At 40.6% G+C, this 25,330-nt stretch overlaps 1 protein-coding gene across 1 annotated transcript in view; it reads left to right on the top strand.

The window, feature by feature from the left end:
* The first annotated feature begins 21,994 nt into the window (after window positions 1–21,994).
* LOC109917822 (plasminogen-like) overlaps window positions 21,995–25,330 on the top strand; it is a 36,543-nt gene continuing 33,207 nt past the window's right edge. Inside the window, exon 1 of the mRNA XM_048596669.1 lies at window positions 21,995–22,061. Within this exon, the coding sequence (XP_048452626.1) occupies window positions 21,998–22,061 (64 nt within the window). The 5' untranslated portion in view covers window positions 21,995–21,997. The remainder of the gene's footprint in view (window positions 22,062–25,330) is intronic.

Here is a 25,330-nt window from a genome sequence, read left to right on the forward strand (position 1 = left end):
TCCCCAGAATATTGCCTGGGTCTCTGGATTAATAGTCCAGTCATGATACCACTAGGCCGTCTCCTTCCCTGTAGTATTAAAACTTCTGAATGAAATTGGAAAATTTTGGTGAGACAGAATTAAAGAGACCTAGAGATCTTTGAGGATTGTCCTTGGCTTTGGGAGTTAGTATGTTTTTTATGTCTTCTGCTTTACTTGGTTCAGGATGATGTGTTGATGTGACATTTCTGACTGTGAACATTATCCCTTCATTGTTTGCTATTTGTATCAGTGAATGCAGATTGTGATCATGTTGGCATGAGAGGCCGAGATGAGGTAGACAGCCAACAGTTTTTTCCCATGGTAGGAGAGTCCAAAACTAGAGGGCTTAGGATTAAGGTGAGAGGGGACAGGTACAAAAGAGTCTAGAGGGGCAATTTTTTCACACAGAGTGTGATCAGTGCCTGAAACAGGTTGCCAGAGGTAGTGGTGGAAGCGAGTACAATTGTGTAATATAAGAAACATTTGGATAAGTACATAGATGGGATAGGTGTGGAGGGATATGGACCAAACACAGGCAAATGGGACTAGTTCAAATTGTGAAAACTGGATGGCATGGGCAAGTTGGGCCAAAGGGCCTGTTTCCGCATTGTAGACTTCTATGACTCTCTGACTCTATGTTCTTGCTTTGTTCTCCCTACAGCAGAAATGCCATTGGTGATACAAATGTATCCTGGTACAGTGGATGTAATTCCATTCATATGAGCTTGAAAGAAATTCCAGCTAACACATCGCCCGAAAGGAATCAGTTGAAAGCATTTTGAATGAAAGGGCTGTGGAATGTAGTCAGCTCTACTGAGGATGTACTGACTGGCAACCATGCTTGGCATCAACCTTTCAAAATAACTTTTCATATGCAAATCTCAGGTTGAGCTCTTTTGCAATGGGAATTTTGTGAGGGCGCCACTTCAAAATTGTGTTTAGCCCCTGTGCTTTGAGACATACTCTCAGGATGCTGCAAATCAGGAACAAAAACAGAAGTTGCTGGAAAAGCTCAGCAGGTCTGGCAGCATCTGTGAAGAAAAAATCAGAGTTGACCTATCAGGTCTGGTGACCCTTCCTCAGAACTGAAGTGTTTGCATTTGTTGGTTTCCTCATGGCTTCCTGTGCCCGTGGCTGCATGTTTTTAGGATTCATTGGGTTGGATGTTGATAAATATAGAATAAGGAATCATCACCAGTTTCAGAAGACAAATGATTTAAATAATTGCAAACATTGGAGGCCTGTGACTAGCGATGTGCCACAATATTCGTTCACTGCTTTTTGTCATTTACATAATTGATTTGGATGTGAACACAGGAGGAGTGGTTAGTAAGTTTGCAGATAACACCAAAATTGCTGCTGTAGTAGACAGTGAAGAAGGTTATCTCAAAGTACAATGAGACCTTGATTAGATGGGTCCATTGGCTGAGAAATGGCAAATGGAGTTTAATTTAGATAAATGTGAAGCGTTACATTTTGGAAATGCAAATCAGGGCAGGACTTATACACTAATTGGTAAGGTCCTGGGGAGTGTTGCCAAACAAAGACACCTTGGGTGCGGGTTCATAGGTCCTTGACGGTGGAGTCACAGGTGGACAGGGTAGTAAAAAAGGCATTTGGTACACTTGCCTTTACTGATCAGTGCATTGAGTATAGGAGTCGGGACGTCATGTTGTGGCGGTACAAGACATCAGTTAGGCTACTTTTGGAATATTGCATTCGGTTCTGGTCTCCCTGCTATAGGAAAGATGTTGTTAAACTTGAAAGGGTTCAAAAAAAGATTTACAAGGATTTTGCCAGAGTTGGAGAATTTGAGCTGTTGGAAGAGGCTGAATAGGCTGGGGCTATTTTCCCCGGAACGTCGGAAGCTGAGGAGTGGCCTTGTAGAAGTTTATAAGATCATGAGGGGCACGGATAGGGTGAACAGCCAAGGACTTTTTCTCAGGGTGGATGAGTCTAAAACTAGAGGGCATAGGTTTAAGGTGAGACAGGAATAATATAAAAGGGACCAAAGAGACAACTTTTTCACAGAGGTTGGTGCATGTATGGAATGAACTGCCAGAGGAAATGGTGGAGGCTGGTACAATTACAACATTTAAAATGTATCTGGATGGCTTTAGAGGGATATGGGCCACTTGATGGTAAATGGGACAGATTATTTTAGGATATCTGGTTGGCATGGATGACTTAGACTGAAGGGTCTGTTTCCGTGCTGTACAACTCTATGACTCTGTGACTTCAGATAGTGTGTCAACATTGATGTTTTCAATGAGGTTGACAGTGTGAAGCCAATGTTCCACAAACTTTGTCTCTATCTATGCATCATCAGATTCTGGTTTATCGATATCTATGTGTAGACAGCTCTAATATAGCAGATTGTCTTTGCTGTAGCTTTGTGTGTGGTCTCTTTGGGTTGTTGTACGGTTCTTTGTAGCTGCATCAGGCTTTGTTCTTTGTTCTGTCCCACCGCCTCTGGCAATGACCTTTTCTGCCACATGCTTTGCAAAATTGCTTGCAAGCTGAGCCTTGTCTTCCTGCATTTGCAAACCAATGCTCTCATGCACATGAACATTAAAGTTCTCTCAATCAATGTATAATTTACATTTATATTTGATTGATTGCTTGAATCTTGTAACCATGCCCTTATTTCTTTCCTGTTCATGAATGCGAACTGGTTGTGGTGAAGTCCTGGGTTAGAATCTCGATACCAGTGCTCGCAATGTTATTGGTATCACCAAGCATGACCATTCCTCGTTCACTCCCTATTCCCTGCAGATTATTCTCTGCTCTCTCCATAATGTTATATAGAAACATAGAAAATAGGGGCAGAATTAGGCCATTCGGCCCTTCCTCTTGCTTTGCCATTCGATATGATCATGGCTGATAATCCTACTTTCTCCACATACTCTTTGATCCCTTTAACCTTAAGAATTATATCTAACTCCTTCTTGAAAATATCCATTGCTTAGGTCTCAACTGCTTCCTGTGACTGAGAGCTCCACAGGCTCACCACTCTGTGGGTGGAGAAATTTCTCTTCATCTCAATTCGAAATGGCCTTCACTATATCCTTAAACTGTGACCCCTGGTTTTTGACTCCCTGATCATTGGGAACATCCTTTCTGCCTTTATCTTGTCCAGTTATGTCCAAATTTTGTAGGTTTCCATGAGATCCCCCTCATTCTTCTAAACTCCAGTGAATATAGTCCAATCCAATCTAGTATCTCTTCATACATCAGTCCCTCATTCCAGGAACCTGTTGGTGTTACTTACCTGGTGTTAATTACCTTGCTGTTATTGTATTCCCTGGCATAATGGAGGCAACACTTTTGCAGATTTAAACTCTCTGAATGGGTTTCTTGAATGGAAGAGCTTTTCACTATCAAGTTTGGATGAGGGAGCATCAGAAGTGTTTTTACCATCTTCACCTAGTTCCTGAAGAGAGCATGGCTGATAGAAAGGGAGTGGCTACGGAGGTGACATGGGATTACATGGGGATATGGGTATTAGTGAAAATAAGGGGGTGTGAGGGTTCGAGTGCATAACAGCACCAAAACAAGTGAGACAAGTTCCCAAAGAATCAAGATGGGCCCTCAAACCAATTGATGTTGGCCCTCACCAGCATCCATGATGGACTGAATGGCCTCCTGTACTAGAACAATTCTGCAGTTCTGTTAGAAAAACTCCAGCCCTTAATTTCAATAATTAAATCAGCACATGGTGACAATTTAACTTCTACCACAGTCAATACTGTGCAATTTGGAAACACACTTTTAGATCAACAACTAGTTGTGTTATATATGGCTGCATTAGATATCAGTTGTCTGGAGAAACTCATGCCAAGCTTTTTGCTTTCTGAAATTGTAAGGGAAACATTTGTGTTCTGATATGTTAACCCCTAACCATATATCTACAGCAGATATCTCATTTTATCACATTCAACAGTTCACACCATCTCATCATACACGTTATCTTTTTCTCACCTCATTGGTTCTCTCCTCTAGCCAAACCATTTAAACTTGTAGCTGCTGTTGATAGATTATATTTTACATTTCTTTTGGTTTCATTAATTTGGAATGCTTATAGTCTAAAGCATCTGTGGTATCATCATTGCATACTTTTAATATATAAATTATGCCTCATCTTGTGATTGTAAGTGCCTCCCACAGACACAGAACCATGACAGCATGTTACATAGGAACAGGAGTAGGCAATTTGGCCCATTGAGCCTACTCTACCGTTCAATAAAATCATGGATGGTCTATCATTGACTCAGCTCCACTTGCTTGTCTGCATTCCATTATCCTTAACTCCTTTATCGATCAAAAATGTCTCTATAGACTGGACTGGCAGAATTTCTTTCATAGAGGGTTACAGTGAATTGGCTGCGTTTTTACATCAAACAATGAAAGTTTCTCATTGTTGAGAGTTGCTTTCAATTTCAGATTTATTATTTAAGTTCGAATTCCACAGCTACTATAGTCTGCAACAAAGTGGAAAGTCAGAAAGAGCCTGATATTTTTCAGTTGCCACAGTTAGACTACTCATTACAGGAATTGCAGCATTTCCTCTAAAGGTGTAAATCAAAACATTTGCTGCTGCATAAGTGTCCAACAGTTTGAGGAACATATAAGTCAGACTATCACCCACATTGTGATTTGACTAATTTCCAACTTTTCTAAAGGCTATGATTAGCCATGTGCTAAAGTCAGTTTAAGAAATGACATAATTTAATTGTCCAAGCCAGAGTATCAGCCACAGAAACTCCAACAAAATGCTCTAACTTACTTATATTGTAGCCTATGGTATGACTGCTAGGATTCTGCCCCAGAAGGGTACTGTGGTACATCAAGTAGGTGTAGGATCTCACAGTGACACAATTCAGGTCAGCATCACGATGGATTATATTAATAATATGGTTAAGCATGTAAATGAAGGAAGACTTAGCTTAGGTGAACTTTTGAAAAAAGAACTTGCATTTGTATAATGGCTTTAAGGAAAATCTTGAAGGCGATTCACTGGGGCATTATAAAGCAAAACAAGGAGGATGTAAGGGCAGATGGCAAAAACTTTGGTCAAAGAAGTAGGTTTTAGAGACTGTAAAAGTTTGAATGCCTGGCTGATTGCACTCGCTCAGAGTACTGATAAGATTTTTGCCATTTTCCCAGCAAAGGAGACCTACTTCTAGAAAAGCTAAATTCTGCAGATGCTTAAAATGTGAAATCAACACAGAAAATTCTGGAGATAGTAGGAACTGCCGATGCTGGAGTCTGAGATAACAAGGTGTGGAGCTGGATGAACACAGCAGGCCAGGCAGCATCTGAGGAGCAGGAAAGCTGATGTTTCGGGTCTGGACCCTTCTTCAGAAAATTCTGGAGATAGCGTTACACTGAAGCCTCATCTGCTGTCATAGGTCAATGTAAATGATCCCACAGCACTGTTTCAAAGAAGGTCAGGGGAGTGGCCAACCTTTATCCCTCATCCATTGCAGAAACAAATTGATTCTCTGGCCATAATCTCAGTGCTATTTTTGCGAATTTGCTGTCCAATTTTCCTACATTATGGCAGCAACTATATATAGTATGTTCGAGGGCCTTGTGGGTGACTCTAGATTGAACAAACAAAGCTAGTAATGATGTCATGGACGAGGATCTCCTGGGGTGTGTAGATGATTTCTTTTTAGACCAATATATTGATGAACCAGGTACTGTGCAATGAGAAGGAACTAATTAACAACTTTGTTGTGCTGGGTCCCTTGAAGAAGACCAATCATAATATGATTGAATTCTTCATTAAGATGGAGAATGAAATAGCAAAATCTAAAACTAGGGTCCTGAATCCAATAAAGGGAATTATGAAGGTCTGGGGTGCAAATTGGCAAGGATGGATTGGGGAACATTACTAAATGGTTTGATAGCAGGTAGTCAACAATATTTAAGGAATGTGTGCATGAATTACAACTACTATTCACTCCTAACTGGTAGAGGAATAAAGGAGGAAAGGTGTCTCAATCATGGCTGACAGAAGAAATTAGGGATAGCATTAGTTCTAAACAGAAGACATATAAAATTGTCAGAAAAACAATAAGCCTGAGCATTGGGAGCATTTTAGAATCTAACAAAAAAGTTTAATCAAGAGTGAAAACATAGAATATGAAAATAAATTTGCAGGGAACATAGAAACCAACTGTAAAAACTTCAGGAAATATGTGAAGAGAAAAAGATTTGTAAACACAAATATAAGTCCTTTACAGTTAGAAACCAAGGAAATTATAATAGAGAACAAAGAAACGGCAGCAAAATGGGGCATTTTTTATTCACTCATGAGAATTGGGCGCCGATGGTTGGGTCAGCATTTATTGCCTGTCCCTAGTTGCCCTTGAGAAGGTCTTGACGAGCTGCCTTCTTGAACCTCTGCAGTCAATATGCTGTAGGTTGAACCAAAATCTTGTTAGAAGAAACTCTAAAACTTAACTCAGCATCAGTGAAGGAACAGCAATATATTTCCAAGACGGGACGGTGAGTGTCTTGGAGGGGAACTTGCAGGTGGTATTCCCATGTATCTGCTGCCCTTGTCCTTCTGGACTGAAGTAGGTTTGGAAGGTGCTGTCTGAAAATATTTGGTGAATTTCTGCAGTGTATCTTGTAGATCATACATACTGCTGTTCCTGAGGGTCAGTGGTGGAGGGAGTGGATGTTGGTTGATGTGGTGCCAATTAAGTAGGCTGCTTTGTCATGGACGGTGTCAAGCTTCTTGAGTGTTGTTGGGGCTGCACTCAACCAGGCAAGTGGGGAGTATTCCATCACACTCCTGATTTGTACCTTGTAGATAGTGGACAGGTTTCAGTGAGTCAGGAGGGGAGTTACTCATTGCAGCATTCTTAACATTTGACCTACACTTGGAGCTATTGTGTTTATGTGGTGATTCTAGTTGAGTTTCTGGTCAATGGTAACCCCAATATTAGTGGGAGATTCAGTAATGGTAACACCATTGAATGTCAAGCATCGGTGGTTAGCTTGTCTCTTATTGGAGATGGTCATTGCCTGGCATTTGTGGGCACAAATATTACTTGTCACTTGTCAGCCCATGGGATATTGTTCAGATCTTGTTGCATTTGAAAATGGATTGCTTCAGTATCTGAGGAGTCATGAATGGTGCTGAAGATTGTGACGGTGCTGTGGCTTTAAAAGGGTTATTTTGTCCTGGTTTTTCGAACAGAGGTTGTAAGGCAGAGGTGCTGAGCAGTCTGGTCTAATGCAAACAGCTTGGAAGCCCTTGGGTTTTTGTTTAACTGCCTGAATGGTTGTGGCCAGCAATCACAGATCAGGATTTCTGAGTAGCATCAGAAGCTGTTGGGTCTCAACAGATTTGGAAGCTTCAGTAAATGTCCTTTGGCTACTACTCTCTCTGAATTTTCTCTTGATGTTTTTTATCTCCTGGATTGGAGAACTGCAAGTGAGAACTTGTATCTGATTAACCTTTTTGCCAACGGGTGTGTTAATTGGACATTACTACATTGGAACTGCCCGTCAGATTCTCCATGCATGCCCAAACACTCTGTGCCAATGCACACTGCTCTCGAAGTGGCTGCTGGTCGGTACAGACTGTCACACACCTCCTATTGGAATGTGCCTTTGCAAAGAAGGTCTGGAGAGAGATGCTGTGGTTTTTGTTAAGGTTGGTCCCCAGCAGCTCCATGATGCAGGACTCTGTTTGTCGTCCTGTTCCGTGGGACACACGCACAGAGACAAACATTGACTGTGCCTAGTGGGCCATCAACTCTCTGAAAGACGCTTTTTGGTCTGCCCAAAGCTTGTTGGTCTTCCAGAACAAGGAGGTGACCTCGACTGAGTGTTTCAGACTGGCATAATCCAAGGTCCAGGACTACATACTGAGTGATGCACTAGAGTTTGGGGCAGCTGCTTCCTAGACACAATGGGGAAAGATCACCGTCCAAAGTCTTTCTGCCAAAGTACAACAGGGGCTCGTTCAGTTATCGAACCCTCACGGTGCCTCAAATACATGTAAATATAGTCCTGTAGAGGTAAGATATACCTTGGGTTTGTTGGAACTGTTGGGACTCTACAGAACCAAACTGCTCTATTTACTACTTATATATGTAGAGATGTTTTATGAATAAAGTATATATTTGAAATAAAAAAGAACAATGACGTCACAGGAAAACCAGAATAGTTTTATCCTACTGCAGGAGTAGAGGCTCCAAGGGAGAGAGCTGATTGGGAAGTATTAGGTAATGTCAGGTAAACATTTACAATTTTTATTGCTTATACTTTGTAAGGTATCTTTTGAAGTTTATAGTTGTTTCAAAGGGTTGGATTTTGTAGCAATAAGGAACAGGAAAGAAGGACCCAGAGAATTTGAATTTATATGATATTAAGCATCATTCAAAACGTTTAACTTAAAGGGCTAAGTCATGGTAGAAGAGCTCAAAGGCATACTGTGCTCCTCCTGGACAATGTGGGAACCCAGGTACATTTCCAATGCCCACAAACAGCATGTCTCAGTCTCCTAGGGCCCAAACATACTGTCCAGGTAAAGCAACAGTTCACTTGTACTTCCCAAAATCTAGTCAACTGCATTCGCTGCTTACAATGTGGTCTCTTCTACATCAGGGAAACAAAGCATAGACTCGGTGACTGCTTTGCAGAACATCTACATTCTACTCGCACAAAAGACTTTGAGCTTTCAGTTGCCTGCCACTTTAACACACCACCCTGTTCCCTGGCCAACTTCTCTGTCTCTGGCTTGGTGCTCCAGTGAAGCTCAGAGCAAGCTGGAGGAACAACACCTCATTTCTGCTTGGGGACCCTGCAGACCTCTAGATGCAATATTGAGTTCAATAATTTTAGGGATTGAAATCTCCCATGTCCCAGCCCCCAATCCCACACACCAGGCCTTATTATCACACAGCCTGCCATTACACTCCACCTGTTGTTAGTCACTAACAGTCTCCATTAACAGCTACTCACCATCCTAGCCAGATTGTTATTCACTCCTTTGTCTATCCAACTGTTCTCTCTCTTTGGGCTCTATCCCCACCTATTGTTTACTCCTTTCCCCCTCCCCCACCCTATGTTCTGCATATAAACCAACATTTTCCTAGCTGCCATCAGTTCTGAGGAAGGGTCACAGATGGAGTGCCAAGATTGATGTATGAGGAGAGATCGAGTCAGTTATTATATTCACTGGAGCTTAAAGTTTGAGGGGCTGTATCATAGATGCCTACAAACTTTTTCTGATGAAGGGGCTAGGCCCGAAACATCAGCCTTCCTGCTCCTATGATGCTGCTTGGCCTGCTGTGTTCATCCAGCTCTACACCTTGTTACCTCAGATTCTCCAGCATCTGCAGTTCCTACTATCTCTTCTAAAAGGTCTAGACAGGTTCAATACAGGAAGGAACTTCTGAGTAGTGGGGGATTGCAGAACCAGGGGTCATAGTTAGGATAGTTTAGGACTGAGTGAGCACTGCTTCAACAATGAGGTCATGCCTGACAAATCTGTTATAAATCTTTGAGGCAATAGAAGGACTTGGACAGGCTGGGACAGTGGGCAACAAAGTGACAGATGGAATACAATGTGGGAAAGTGTGAGATTATGCACTTTGGTAGGAAGAATAGAGGCATAGACTATTTTTTAAATGAGGAAATGCTTCAGAAATCTGAAGCAAAAAGGACGTTAGGAATTCTAGTTCAAGATTCTCTTAAGGTTAACATGCAGGTTCAGTTGACAGTTAGGAAGGCAATTGCAATGTTAGCATTTATCTCGAGAGGGCTGGAATGCAAAATCAGAGATGTACTCCTGCAGCAGTACAAAGTCTGGTCAGACCACATTCGGAATATTGTGAGCAATTTTGGACCCCATATCTAAGGAAGGATGTGCCGGCATTGGAGGGAGTCAGAGACTCATATCTATGTACCCATACAAATGTCTTTTAAATGTTATAATTGTACCTGCCTCTACCACTTCCTCTGGCAGCTCGTTCCACACATGCACAACCCTCTGTGTGGAAAAAGTTGTCCCTCAGGTCCCTTTTAAATCTTTTCCCTCTCACCTTAAACCTATGCCCTCTGGTTTTGGATTCCCCTACCCTGGAGAAAAAGTCTTGGCTATTCACCTCATCTATGCCCCGCATGATTTTATAAACCTCTATAAGGTCACCCCACAGCCTCCTACGCTCCAGGGAAAAAAGTCCCAGCAAATCCAGCCTCTCCTTATAACTCAAGTCTTTCAGTCTCAGTAACATCTTCTAAGTCTTTTTTGTACCCTTTCCATTAGCTTTGAATGCTTGTCTAGTTTGAAAAGTTAGGAGGAATCAGTCATCCCATGAATCTGTCTAGAAAAGGAGGTTACACAGGAAACCCAGACAATCTTGCTACTAATTGGATAGTTAAGTTGTAAAATCATTTTCATTTATCAGAACAGGTATCACATAGCTCCTCTTCAACCAATTTAATATATCCAGCACATCATATTTAGCTCATATTTTAGGGTCTTTTTCTGCCTAGTTTTCCCTATTACATTGTTCTTTCATTTCCTTGCCTCTTCCTTGATAATATTTTCTTAAATAAGCTGGGAGCATATTATTTTTCTAATCTGTTGCTTCTGAGTGCCTTTCTCACCTTCCATTCTTAATTTGTTCAAAACACTATAATTGCCCCCTTTTGTTTTGCAGCTTCATGACTTTGACCATATTTATATAAATCAAGCAGAGCAGACTGCATGCCAACTGTTTTAACAGAGACATTTAGTGTTTCAGGCTCAGCATTACCTGTGAATTTTACAGATTCTGCTTGCAACTCTAATAGCTACTGAGATCAGGAATGATCACAGCATGCCACCACATTGTGTAGGTGCGCAGAGTTGACACTGCTCAATGTCAATGTAAAATTTGGCAAGGGGAAAATTCAGAGAAGAAGCATCTATAAACCAGACAAAAAACAGGGGAGGAGTTTAGTTCTATATCACAGTGACTACCACATGATAATTGTTTTAACAAAAATATATAGCAATTGGCAGTATCAATACTTGAAGGTCTTCAAGAAATGAAGAAAATTCCTAAACTGTAATATTAATTTTCTAATATTCATTCGATCAGATATTGGGTAAGCCAGCAGCTGTGGCTGGCACCACATTACACTTTCAGACTAACTACCTGTCAGGAAATTATGGCCAGGCCCCATTTTAAATCTGCTTTCCGAAGCTATTTGATCAGTTTTTTTTTCAAGCTTTCTGGATAAGTATATAAAATAGGACCCCCATACAACTTTCAGTTTTCTGTATAACTGACCTAGTAATATTTACTATTAACAAAAGCTGTCCAGAATGAAAGGTTTTCTATTCCCCAAAACTTGTAACTTACCTTAAAAAGAATGAAATTCATAAATGATAAATGCCCTTAATTAACTTTGGGAACTTTGTTGTTTATTTCATGTGGTTAGACTATTTCTTCACATCAATAGTTTATTGGCAGATTCATGATGATCGCCTCTGCATATTGCCATATTATAATATTCTGTAGTTACATAATGCTACTTCATGCTAATGGAGATAATTAAGTGTAAACTTACATAATAGAACTGAACTTCTTAATTTTTTAAAAATAAAACATTTTCTTGAACCTTGAGCTACGCTTTCCAATTGCAGGTTTGGTCAAATGAGCCAGTTTCGAGTGGTCCTTGGAGCTCATTCACTTTCTAAGAAGCAAAAATGGAAAAAAACAATTAATGTGAAAGAAGCATTTCCACACCCTCGGTTTGAAATGGAAACTGCAAAAAATGACATCATGCTGCTTCAGGTACCAAATGTTTGGCCAGAGAACTGAAGGCTACTTCGCAGGGCATACTGTAGTGGGCTAGAGGATTAGAACTCTCAGGCTGGAACTTTAGTGTTGGGCTATACTTGGGGTGCAAGAGCAGTAAAAACAGTATGGATGTGTGTAAATTTATTGGCATACAAATTCTATGTCCAAAATGGTACAGAATTGCATAATTTAAATCAAGAAGGAAAGGAGGAAGTTTAGAGTACAAATTTAGAGTAGAAATTTCTGCAAGTTGGAATTTCCACTGTCATCCCTCCCCACCCTCTTCCCTAAAGCACAGCAGTGAACTAGGAGGCAGAAAGGATGTGAAACGCTGTGGAAGTAAGCTTCCTAATGAAAGGCTACTGTTTTATTGGACTGCCACCTACTGGCACATGTTCTTCATAAAAAATGCACTAACAAGGGAACGAAGGCAAAGTACTGAAATAAAAAGTCAAAGTGTTGGAGAAGCCCTGCAGGTCTGACAGCAGCTTAGGAGAGAGTTAACATTTCAAGTTGAACATGGCTCTTGCACATTTCAGTAACAAGGTATTTGGGCTGAAATGGAAAATGCTGAAAATTCACAACAGAGCAATGTGAAACTGTTAAAGAAAGTGATTAATATTTCAGATATATAAATATTTGGATTTTGTGTTTATCTAACATGCTATCTATCCTGAAAATGGTCACTAATGTGCATTTTCGCAAAAGATACTCCCAGAAATAATTTTACATGTTTGCATTTAAAATATACAAGTACCATAAACACGAGAATCTTGTCATTTATGCTAAGGAACAAAGCTACAGCTTAATGGGAATCAAAGAATGTTCGGTAAGATTTTTGGCAATATTTTCATAATCTCTTCCTACAGATTAATGAGAGTGCAGTGGAAATTCTGAGACAACTTGTCATTTATAATCATTTACACTGCTTCACTGAGGTTCCACTGATCTGGTTGTTGGCTTAATGCTTTGAAAATTGATAAGTTTACAAATATTATATATTGCTCAAAAAAGATAGAAGAGAAATAACAGAAGCAAGGTGTTTATGTATATTGCTGGTCAGGAGATAAATAGTGCTTTAAAAGGCGCGTCAAGTTTGAGTGATATTCCAGACAGAGCAACAAGATAATATAATAAAATAAAACAAAGTATTGCTGATGCTGGAAATCTGAAACCAAAACAGAAATTGCTGGAGAAATTCAGCAAGTTTGGCAGCATATGTAGAAAGAAAAGTAATTAACTTTTCAAGTAGTGCCCTTTTGTTAGTACAGAGAAGCAATACAGCCTTATTTAACATAAATACGCATAAAAATATTGAAGTCCAATATTTATGAATTGCCCTGTTTTCAAAGTCAGAATAATTAGCAAAGATGTCTCCAGTCTGGTAGTACTTAATATGAATTGTTTGCCTGATTTCTTAACTTTTTGGAACTGTTTTTGATGACATACTAGAAAATCAATTAACTTTGCACATTCTTGTCAATAGCTACTTTTTGTGCTTTTAAATAAATTTTAATGAAATGGTGCAGCACACATAGCTATGTTCATGTAGTCACATAACAATGATCCAAAAATAAATTTCCTTTCCTCGATGCTGATCAAGCAGAAAAAAGAGAAACCGCCAATTAAAAACGCAGTACTGGGATGTACAGAAAAAAAAGGATGACCCTATTAAATTGTGATCATATAGTGAAGCTCACGAAAGCTTTGAAGATTTAATTATTTAAAAAAATTTTCAGTTTAAAGTGTCACAGTTGAACAATGATGTTTGTGCTAAATCTAATGATCCAGTCTATTTTTTGTTTTATTTTGGAACAGTTGGCTACTAAGGCTATTTTGAACAAATACGTGTCAACACTAAAGCTGCCTAAATCAACAGATGATGTAAAAGCGGGAACTATATGCAGTGTTGCAGGATGGGGGACAACTGATCCAAATGTCATGAAAGCATCAGATACCCTCAGGGAAGTAGACATAACCATTATTAACAGAAAAGTGTGCAACAATAAACCATACTATGACCATCATCCCACCATAACAAGGGACATGTTATGTACTGGAGATAATAAAGCTAGAAAGGATTCATGTGCGGTAAGTTGCAATTCTTCAAATCAAAACAAAACTCCAAAAGTTTCAATGTACGGAAGTGGTTATACATGTTGTGAATGAGATGCTAAATAGTGTTGTAAAGGAGGTTCCAAATTAAGGAACAGAGCAGCAGTGCAACCTTATTCAAAAATGAATACCCATGAAAAGAATTGAAATCTAACATTTACTGTTTATTCTTGCTTTGTCCTGTGTTCAAACATAAAATTAATTAGCAGGGAAAGTGTCAGACTGTGTCTTGTTCTGAGGAAAGGTCACTGGACCCCAAACATTAACTCTGCTCTTTTCCTTCACAGATGCTGCCAGATCTGCTGAGCTTTTCCAGCAACTTTGTTTTTGTGACAGTATCTCAACTGTCCATTCCAATAGTTTAAATTGTGTGAAGGTCTTGCACTTGTCTAACAGATACAAACTAAACCCATCAAACAAGCTGTGTCTTGTCCATTCCAAAATCATCCTTTTATTGGAGTGGTAAATCTCAATAACTGTCAACCAACTAGAGCTGAAAATTAGCTAACTAGAATTGGAGTCCAATCCTTCAGATTTGAATTGATGTTGGATTTTTTAAAAATTAAGTAAGACATTTGTCTTTCTTTTCATCTCCCTTATTTCTTATTGCTTCATCCAATCTTTTTTTTGTCTTTATTTTGCTTTCTCTGACTAATTTGATATTAAATTCAATATTCTAACTGCCACTTTGTGGCTGCGATTTGTTGCTGTCTTTTGAAAATTCTTCATTTTGATTGGATATTGAGATATTGCTTGCACTATTCATTCAAGTCCAGGTCCCCAAGTAAATGGAAATTCCAGTGAAAAAGCCAATGGAAAATTTATATGAATGTCTAAAAATAACAAACAGCTAACCACAAAACCCAACTCATTATGGTGTTGAACTGATGACTATTGTTTCAATGTGTCATGAATTTGAAGAATGTCTTGGTGTGGATGCATTTCAAAATAAAATTTGTTGGGTGTTCAATATTTGTTCCATTCCAAACAGAAAGATACATGCTAAGGTACCATATAAAGCCATCTGCTATGAGTCCAATTCTTTCATAGATCATAGAATCCCTACAGTGTGGAAATGGGTCCTTCAGCCCAACAAGTCCACACTGACCCTCAGAGCACCCCACCCAGACCCATCCCCCTATAACCCACCTATACATCCCTGAACACTACAGGCAATTTAGCATGGCCAATCCACCTATCCTGCACATCTTTGGACTGTGGGAGGAAATGGGAACACCCAGAGGAAACCCATACAGACACGGGGAGAATGTGCAAACTCCACACAGACAGCCATGCAAAGGGGGAATTGAACCCAGGTCCCTGACACTATAAGGCAGCAGTGCTAACCACTGAGCCACCTTTCAACAAGCTAGATTTTTTCTGGACACAGTGAGAGTTGCTTTTTCTCTTTAGAAATTTATCAATGAATGACCGTTTTGATAAAGATTTTTTGCATATCCTATGTTATGTTATAACAGGATTCATTTGTGTGGGGCCAGGAAGGTATAGTTGGTGCATTAGAGGGTGTAAATTGGCATGGTGGGAATGGGGGAGGGGTAGCTTCCAGATTAGAACATGGAACAGTACAGCACAGGAACAGGCCCTTCAGCCCACCATGTCTGGCCGACCATAATTGGTAGGGGTGGAAGGAGACCCAGTGGCTCAGTGGTTAGCGCTTCTGCCTCACAGCACCAGAGACCCAGGTTTAATTCCAGCCTTGGGTGACTGTCTGTGTGGAGTTTATATGTTCTTCATGGGTCTATGTGGGTTTCGTCTGGGTGCTCTGGTTTCCTCCCACAGTCCAAAGACACACAGGTTAGGTAGATTGGCCATGCTAAATTGCCCTGTATTTTTCAGGAGTGTGCCATTTGGCATAGAAACCCTACAGTGTGGAAACAGGCTATTCAGCCCAATGCATCCACGCCGACCCTCTGAACAGCATCCCACCCAGACCTATCCCCTGACCCTATCTCTATAACCCTGCAATTTTTCCCATGGCTAACCCACCTAGCCTGCACATCCCCCTAAACACAGTGGGCAATGTGGCATGGCCAATCCACCTAAATTGCACATCTTTGGACTCTGGGAGGAAACTGAAGTACCTGGTGGAAACCCACGCAGACACAGGGAGAACTTACAAATTCCAACAGACAGTCGCCCGAAGGTGGAATCAAGATTAGTTGGGATAACCACAGTAAATGCTGGGTTTTGGGGTGGGGTGGGGTGGGTCTTGGTCTGGGTGGGATGCTCTTCAGAGGGTCAGTGCAGACTTGGTGGGCCAAATGGCTTCTTTCTGCACAGTAGGGTTCTAATATTCTTCTTTGCTTTGGTCTCATCATTACAAATGAGACAGTGTCAGAGCACCAATGTGGGGCTTTTGAACAGCCTATTTTGGCATCAAACCACCCCTGTATGTGGCTCTAACCTCTTTCTGATGATGGCAGGCCTGACTCAAGTTAACACTGCTACCTCGTCTCCTCCCCACTATTCCCAACATCCCCAGCACCATCCCAGCACCTCCAGATCAGAAAGCTGATTGCTAACACTTTCTCCAGAGGTGGCAGATTGAGTTGGGAAATATCCAGGCACCCACCTCTCAGTTGCAGATCCAGCCCTACCTGCTCATATACTAAAGAAATAAATCTATACATACTTTAGTTTAATACACAATAATTGTGATCATAAAGAATTGATATTCCGTGCAAATATTTATGGAGGGTTCTTAGTAGCTTGGGGAAATGCGTTGAATGCATGCAAGAGTAGGTCCTGATAAAGATAAAGACATCCTCATAATTTTGTTCTCCCATTTCCTATTTGGCATTATACGTACGTTGATAGGCAGGTCAATTCCCTGCTTGAAGAGCAATAGCAGAAGGCCTGAGCTGGACATCGATAGGGGAATTGCCAATTAAATCGAGTATAAGGTGCAGTGGAGGGATTGTTTTGGCCAGTGGGATATTGGGGTTAAATCGGGAAATGGTGCAGGCAGGCCAGCAGAAGATGGGACAAGATGGCCAATCATGGCAGAGGGCAAGTGATCAACAGAAGTTAAGGTCCTGGTAGCACCATCCATTAACAGAGAACCAGTCAGTGATTTGTCAGCAGCTCTACAAGCTGAGAAACTACTCCCCTCCTCCCTCAAAATATTGAGAAATCTGCCTGAACCAGGAAGGCTCCAGATTTGCAGTAGATCAGTTTCTTGCGGGGGGCGGTTCCAGAATGATTCTGGTGAGATCGATACCAGCTCTGCAGACAGGCCCACTGCTAACTGCCAATTTGATAAAAACTGAAAGAACTGTTGATGCTGTAAATCAGGAGCAAAAACAAAGTTGCTGCAAAAGCTCAGCAGGTCTGGCAGCATCTGTGAAAGAAAAAACATAGTTAACGTTTCAGGTCTGAGGAAAGGTCACCGGACCCGAAACGTTAAGTATGTTTTCGCCTTCACAGATGCTGCCAGACCTGCTGACCTTTTCCAGTGACTTTGTTTTTGTGCCAGCAATTCGATTCTGCCTTTAAATCTTTTTTTTCTACAAATACTGCCTTTGTTTTTTCATTTCAGATTTCCAGCATCTACATACAGGTACTTTGCTTTTGACCCATTCATGTCAGTTGGATTAAATACTTCTCAGATTTATTCTTAATCAATAACATTATGTATATTTGTTGCAGGGAGATTCTGGTGGGCCATTAATATGTATGATGAAGAACAAGACGATTGAGTACAAGGGTATTGTTTCAGCTGATGCTGACTGTGGAGTACCCACCAAACCTGGCATATATACACGTTTATCCAAGAAATACCTTGATTGGATCAAGAAACTTATCAGAATTAAAAGCCATAACATGACAAAGGATCAAACGTATGGATAACTTTCAATGCTTTTCCTGAACAGCTGCTTCCTTTGAATGTATTTTGTATGATTTGTTGCAGATGAATTACAAAAATTGCACTGGAGAGTGCTTCAGAACAGTTGATATGTATTTTGAATAATTAAACCATTGTAGTCTGCCAATTTTGATGATTTTTGGTATAGCCTGTTTATTACAGTGGAGAATTACTGCTCATTCTACCTGATATAACTATAGGGTAACAGGAACACTGGACCATAGGAACAGGAATCCATTGAGCCTGCCTTGCAGTTTAATACCATCATGGCGTATTGAACTGTTTAATGGCTTTTACCCACACTATCCTCATAATCCTTTACATCACAGATTTCTGATTATCAATCAATCACTACATGAAGCATACTCAAAGACTGGGCTTCCACAGAATTCAGGGCAGAGAATTCAAAAGATTCATAATCCTCAAAATGTTTAAAAGACTGTTAACTCAGAAAGACTTTTACTACAGTTGTTCTAATAGAGGTTAATGTGCAATGATGGTGTAGTCAAAGCATCTCACGTTCAATAACACCACATTGGATATGTTACTGCATGACGATTAACAGAGGAGGGTCACTCTGTATAGTTCCAAAGATGATCCACCTATAAAATGCCACATGCAAACTGGATAGAGGTAATTGTTTCAATGAACCACAGCACTTTGGAGAATTTGGTAGAAAATGAGAAATTCAACGGTATCAGATGGAATGTGAAGGAAAGTCTACTCTTTTTTCTACAAATAAAGGACCCGATAAATGCTCATTTATCACAAATTGAAAAAATAATCTCAAGCAATACTTTGCAGGCCATCAAAAACACATCTAAAGCTTTAAGAGTCAGTAATTAGGAGACTGGCACTGCTCAATGAGAATGGAAGTGAAAAGGTAGACCATGTTGACTAGAGCATTAGTCATCACTTTGATCTATATGTAAGCAGCCCATTGTCTAATAGTGTTAGCAGGTGATGAGCCATCAGTGTGGAAGGATAATGGTCTCCTCGATTATTGGCACAGCCACTTCCAATGGGCAAATTGAATTGCCCTCATAAATTTTTCATAAATGTTACAAATATGTGTCAAAAAAAATATATTTATAAGGTACCAAGCAAAAAATACCTGGTATTTCTCTTGATTCCATTCCAAATAGGTGTTGAAGTCTAAAAGAGTAAACTCAGTACAAGTCATGCCGATACAAGAGCAAAATACTGCAAAAGCTGGAAATCTAAAATAAAATGAAATGTGCTGGAAATACACAGCATTTCTCCAAAGCGCCTATGGAAAGTAACAGAGTTAACATTTCAGGTCAAGATGATGGGTGGAATTTTCCCCTGCCTTGAGTAGCGTGGATGATGGCAGGAAAGTTGGGAAAATACAGCAAAAATGGAAAATCAGACCCTCTATATCAAGAAAAAGATTCCCAATTTTCGCTTTAAGATGTAAATGGCAAGTTCAGGATCTCACAAATCATATAACCTCAGCAATGTGGAAACAGGCCCTTTGGCCCAACAAGCCCTCACTGACACACAGAGCATCCCACCCAGACCTATCCCCCAATCTACACATCCCTGAACACTACTAGCAATTTAGCATGGCCAATCCACCTAGCCTCCACTTGTTTGGACTGTGGGAGGAAACTGGAGCACCTAGAGGAAACCCACGCAGACATGGGGAGAATGTGCAAACTCCATACAGACTGTCACCTGAGGGTAGAATTGAACCCAGGTCCCTAGCACTGTGAGGTAGCAGTGCTAATCACTTAGCCACCATTCTGCCTGAGTAGCAGCTAACTTATTTCCATATATTTACACCTCATTATTAAATTCAATTCATTTCTTTGCTGAAAATTCTCCTCTTGATCCCTGAAAACTAAAGTGCCAATTCCCAATGTGAAAGTCAGAGTGGTTACCTGGAGGCGGCCCCTCACCAACTGCTTCCATGGGCCTTTAGTTAACTCTGTTTTCACCATAAGCTCCCTGCATGCTCAGTCGACAAACTCCTCATCCACCCTTTGACCATGCAAGTGGGTATTGCCAAACCACCAGCCTTACTAGATCATCATGGCTGCTTACAGACAAATTCACACAACACTTCAGCCCTTCAGGATTTCACTTTGAAGCTCAGTGGCACTTATGATTTGTTTGCTTCTGTTGGGTCATTTTGCACACAGGGACACACAAGCATCTCATGAATTCACACAGGATGGATCTTCTGGCTCATTTTCTTCACACTCACTAATTTTGCACTTCCTTCAAGGCTGCCAGCCTCTTTGGCTTGCATCTCTTTTTAATGTACTGGAACAGGCAGCAGATTTCTATAGTTTCGAGCGTTGAACTGTCAAGGGAGCAGAGATTTTGCTCATCGGCACCTTTGCTACAACACTATCATCGCACCGACCTCTTCTGCCAGCAGCTAATCAGCAAATGTACTATATGAGCTTCAACCTAATGCCCATGCCCGAAAGTGAAAAGGGACCAGTCCTTACTGGGGTAAAGGGGGAATGTCGTCAGTCAGAGACAACCATCGCAGTCAGTCATTGGCTTCATTCTATTCCAGTCCAGGAGTTTGGCCACTGTCAGTCCTGCAGGTCAGGTGTAACCAGTCCAATTATGTGCAATATGACATGTAATAGTGAGTTATAGTTCATGAGCCTTGGTGAGAGCCTTCTGTGGTGAGAGACTTAGAGTGTGTGATGGCCCGATGTGTGCGAGGTAGATAGCCATGCTTTCCCTTGCAGAGCACAGAAGATCATTGATTTTCTTCCTGCACTGCTGTGCATTGCATTACACCCAGGGTAATGCACTGACCCAAGCTACTATCTCAGGCCAGGCTGGCTGAAACTGGCGGTATGTCACCAGAGATGAAGAATGGAAGACTGCATGAGAAAAATCGACATGGGCAATAGTGAACAGTTGTCATGAAACATTTCTCAGAAAAACGTAGTCAAAAAATGGGAAAATTCAGGGCATGACTCCATGATTTCCTTTGTCCACAAATTCTTCTGAATTGCCCTAGGTGTTTATTTGAATACTCTGGCAAGTTTTTCACACAAAGGGTGTTGAGTGTCTGGAAGGCATTGCCAGAGGAGGTGGTGGAAGCAGACACAATAGTAGCATTCAAGAAGCACCTGGACGAATGCATGAATAGGAAAGGAATAGAGAGATATGGATCCTGTAAACAAAGAGCAAAGAACAATACAGCATAGGAACAGGCCCTTCGGCCTTCCAAGCCTGCACTGCCACATTTTGCCCTTCCATTCTAAAAGTGTAAAACTTCACTTCTATAAGTGAAGACAGTTTTAGTATGGAACAGCAAAATGTGACCGCGCAGGCTTGGAGGGCCGAAGGGCCTGTTCCTGTGCTGTAATGTTCTTTGTTCTTTGTTCTGAATCAAATCCGAGACTTCATTGAGGCTAATACACATTGCAATGAGTGGAAATTAAAATTACACAGTTCCTTTATCAGCAATGAATCTGCTAAAGTTATTTTTAATGCTCAAACAGCTCAAAGAAGTTGATGGAAAACTCAATTTTGAAATGAAACGGAGATGGAGTAAATGGGACAAGATGAATAAGGCCACATCTGAATTGGACTTACACAGTATCAGTTTAGCTCAAAAGGCATGAATCTGTAATCCACTTCATGGGAGATCAATTAGCTGGAATATATAAATATTTTTCATATTATTCATCCAATACTAATTTTCTTACTTTTTCATTAAATGATTATCAAAGAGTCTGGATTAGTTGGGATGAATATGTTGCTTTCATATGTTTTGATTTGTTTGTTCCCTGTCCCTTTCTAACTATTCACAAATGAGCTAGGTTCCCACACTTTGGATGCTGCATACATTGCATTCAGTTGGTTGTAATAATTATGATCTTCTAAGAATTTTGGTAATAGACAGTCATGTTTTGCATTTTGCTCTGATAAAAAGTACTTTTGTCTTTTCATTGATGTACAATGTGGATTATGCTCATTTTTTCATTTACTTTTGGACTTAATTTCTGGATTGATATTTTATACACATTATATGTCAAGGAATTGTGATTTTCGAGGCATGTTCAACATCATTAGAATATGAGTGACTGACCACATCCTTTAAAGAACTTAATAATAAAGAGCATGCTCACTTACTCAGTCTTCACCCATACACTTAGAGATGAAAATGCTGTTCTCAACTCTGCTGGGCTTTGTGACGATTACTTCTTTACTAATGCCGGGCTGTAAGTAAAAACGTAGTGTTTTGACTCTTTTATGCACTGGCTGGGAGATTTTGTTTTATTTGTCACAATACAAATTACATATTTGTATTTTTTGCATATCTGAATATTTATAATTACCTTCCTAAGTGTAAACATTATGAAAATCACAAATAAGATAAATTCATATGAGGTGCTGATAATTTCCAATATTTTATTCATTTATTTAATTTAAAGTATATGTTAGCATAGTGTATGGTTGGTGTAATATCTCTCAACACCTAAGAGTTTACATAATAGCCAGTTCATGACACATCTTACACCAATGTAACGGATTTTTATTTTTATTTTGCTGCTCAATATGTCTTGTACTTAGTTGTAAATTTACCAAACTGAAAGTGTTTTATAGTTTGACAAATAGTTTGATGCCATTTAGGGACAGGGAATAAGTGAAAAAAAAGGGTAACAAATACTGGCCCAGTCATTGATGCCCACAGCCTGAAGAAACCTTAAGGTGGCACAATTGCAATGAGCTGAAGCATTGTTTGAAATGTGCAAATCTAGCTTTTAGAGATGGTCTGGGTATTTCTCCCTGGTCGAAAATTCTACAGTTTTTGCCTAGTCGGTGAAGCAGAACTGATATGAATCTACAAACCTAGAATTACTTTAATCAAGTAATGTTTTGATGATTTGTCTATTCTATTTATACATTGATTGTATTTAATTAAATTGTCAAACGTATGAATTTTTGCTTTTGACGTTAATGTAACTGGGGAGGTGATGGCCTAGTGGTGTTATTGCCGGACTGTAAATCCAGAGACCCAAATAATGTTCTGGGGACCCAGGTCCGAATCACGCCATGGCAGATGGTGGAATTTGAGCTCAATAAATATCTGGGATTAAGAATCTAGTGGTGACCATGAATCTATTGTCGATTGTTAGGGGAAAAACCCAACTGGTTCACTAATGTTGTTTAAGGAAGGAAACTGCTATCCTTACCTGGTCTGGCCTATATATGTGACTCCAGACCCACAGCAATGAATAAGAAAGAACTACTGTTTGTTTTAGAGATAGTAGGAACTGCCGATGCTGGAGAATCTGAGATAACAAGGTGTAGAGCTGGATGAACACAGCAGGCCGAGGAGCAGGGAAGCTGACGTTTCGGGTCTGGACCCTTCTTGCTCCTGTGAGTGTGAGCTTGCATTATCAGCTTGACACTGCAGAGGACTGTCACTTGCAAGATTGAGTGCCAGATATCTCCATCAGGTACCTCGTGTGTGGTCAATGTCTGTCACTTCATTGCAGCTACCAACGTAGCACTACTTACACCAGAGTGCTTCTGCCTTTCACACATCTGATAGCGTTCACAACTCAAACCTGAAAGGAACTACAACATTCAGCAGCTCCTGCACCACCAGCTGACTGGTTTCTCAGCGCAAGGGCAACCTACACATCTGACAGCTTCTTACCAAATGCTTTCATGGGGCAAGAACACAATCACAAAATGTGTCTTTGGATTGTGAACCTCACAAAGTTATTGGTCACACACATCCATCAATTCTAGCATCTTGGCCACACAGGGCCACTTTTCATTCAGATCCCCTTAACTTATAACTTATCCATGTCACATTCTCTCCACCGCAGGTATTGCAAACAGACAATCACAGCTCTGGGGAATCTGTATCTACCAGTGTAGGCAAAATATTGATGTTTCTGAATGTTTCTCTCCTTCAGGAGAAGAACGTGTACAACCAGCATTAAGACAGGTTGTGGGGGCATGGGGTTGGGGGGTTGGGGGAGGTGGTTGGTGGGGAGTGGTGATTGTTGTCTGACATAAGGGTCCTTACCAATTTCTAGGAGGAGGCTACTGAGCTGGTGGATGAGCAAAGGCAAAAGGGAAGTTGGAAATGTGCAGCCATCGAGTGAAAAAGCCTCCAAACAGCTTCTACCAGCTGCACATCAAGCAACAACTTGTTAATGAAATAAAAACTGAAAATTCTGGAGATACTCTAATTTTTGGAGAAACAGAGCCAATGCAACAAGTCATACCCAACTCAGAATATTAGCTTTGCTTCTCTTTTCACAGATGCTGCGAGAACCATTGAATTCCTCAAGCATTTTCATTTTTATTTCAGATTTTCAACATCTGCAATACTTTGTTTTATTTAATGTGTTAATGAAACCTTGGTGAGGATGGTGTCTCAAAAGTCCTTGGAGATCTTTATGTTTGAATCTACAGCTTCCAGATCCTACTCCAGAGCATAGTCCAGATAAAGGTCACCCCACTCCCTCACCCCAGCTTTGCCAGTCCCAGAGTTAGAAGCTTCTTTAAATATCTTCTGGCTGCTACTTTCTCTGAATTTTCTCTTGATGTTTCTTCCTCCTGGATTGGAGAACTGCATGTGAGAATCCATGTCTGAATTTGCCTTTTTGTCAAGGGGTGTGTTTTGGGATCTTACTACATCAGAAAAGTTAAATAGTTATATTATCCATTAGTTTTCCACTAGATAAAAACCGAAAGAACTGCGAATGCTGTAAATCAGGAACAAAAGCAAAATTGCTGCAGAGGCTCAGCAGGTCTGGCAGCATCTGTGAACGAAAAACAGAGTTAACATTTCGGGTCCGGTGACCCTTCCTCAGAACTGTTCCTAATTTTCCACTAGAGTTGTTATTCTAAGTTCCTCTTTCTTTTTATTTTAACTACAATGTTTTAATAAATTGTGTTTTGCTTAATGCTGAGTAGTTTAACCAGTTACATTGCATCTGGAATGCAGCATTTCACATTTGCCTTTGAAATAAGACAAAGTTAGGGTCGAGGCTACCTTCTTAAAATATTTTGAGGGGGACTGGTCTGGTCCATGACAGGAGAAAGAAACGGTCGAGGTCTGTGACTTCGGAGGACTCCTGGAGAGCAGGCCCCTGCTGAGCCCAGTATCATTTACTAAGCATCTGGACTTGGCCAGTAAGGAGCTGACAGAAATGCAGAGACAAACAGGGAATCTCCAGTAGTGATGTCAGCAAAGAACAAAAGAGTTTGCCCAGATTCTGCCTGATGTCATGTTCCAGTATGCCAGCATGTGATTGGCTCCAGAAGCTCAGTGGTGGTCACTGGCAAGAGCCATGACCAACCCTCCCTCTCATCCCCGCCTTCTTGACCTGACACAACCTTCTTTCCCACCCATCCGCTCCTCCCACCTCACTGACCAATCCGCACCACTCCCCCCACCTCTCTGTTTATTTCAGAGCTCCCTTCCACTTCCCCCATTTCTGACGAAGGGTCCTGATCCAAAACG

This window comes from Rhincodon typus, chromosome 1 (assembly GCF_021869965.1).
Source record: "Rhincodon typus isolate 14 chromosome 1, sRhiTyp1.1, whole genome shotgun sequence".
Classification (NCBI taxonomy): Eukaryota; Metazoa; Chordata; class Chondrichthyes; order Orectolobiformes; family Rhincodontidae; genus Rhincodon; species Rhincodon typus.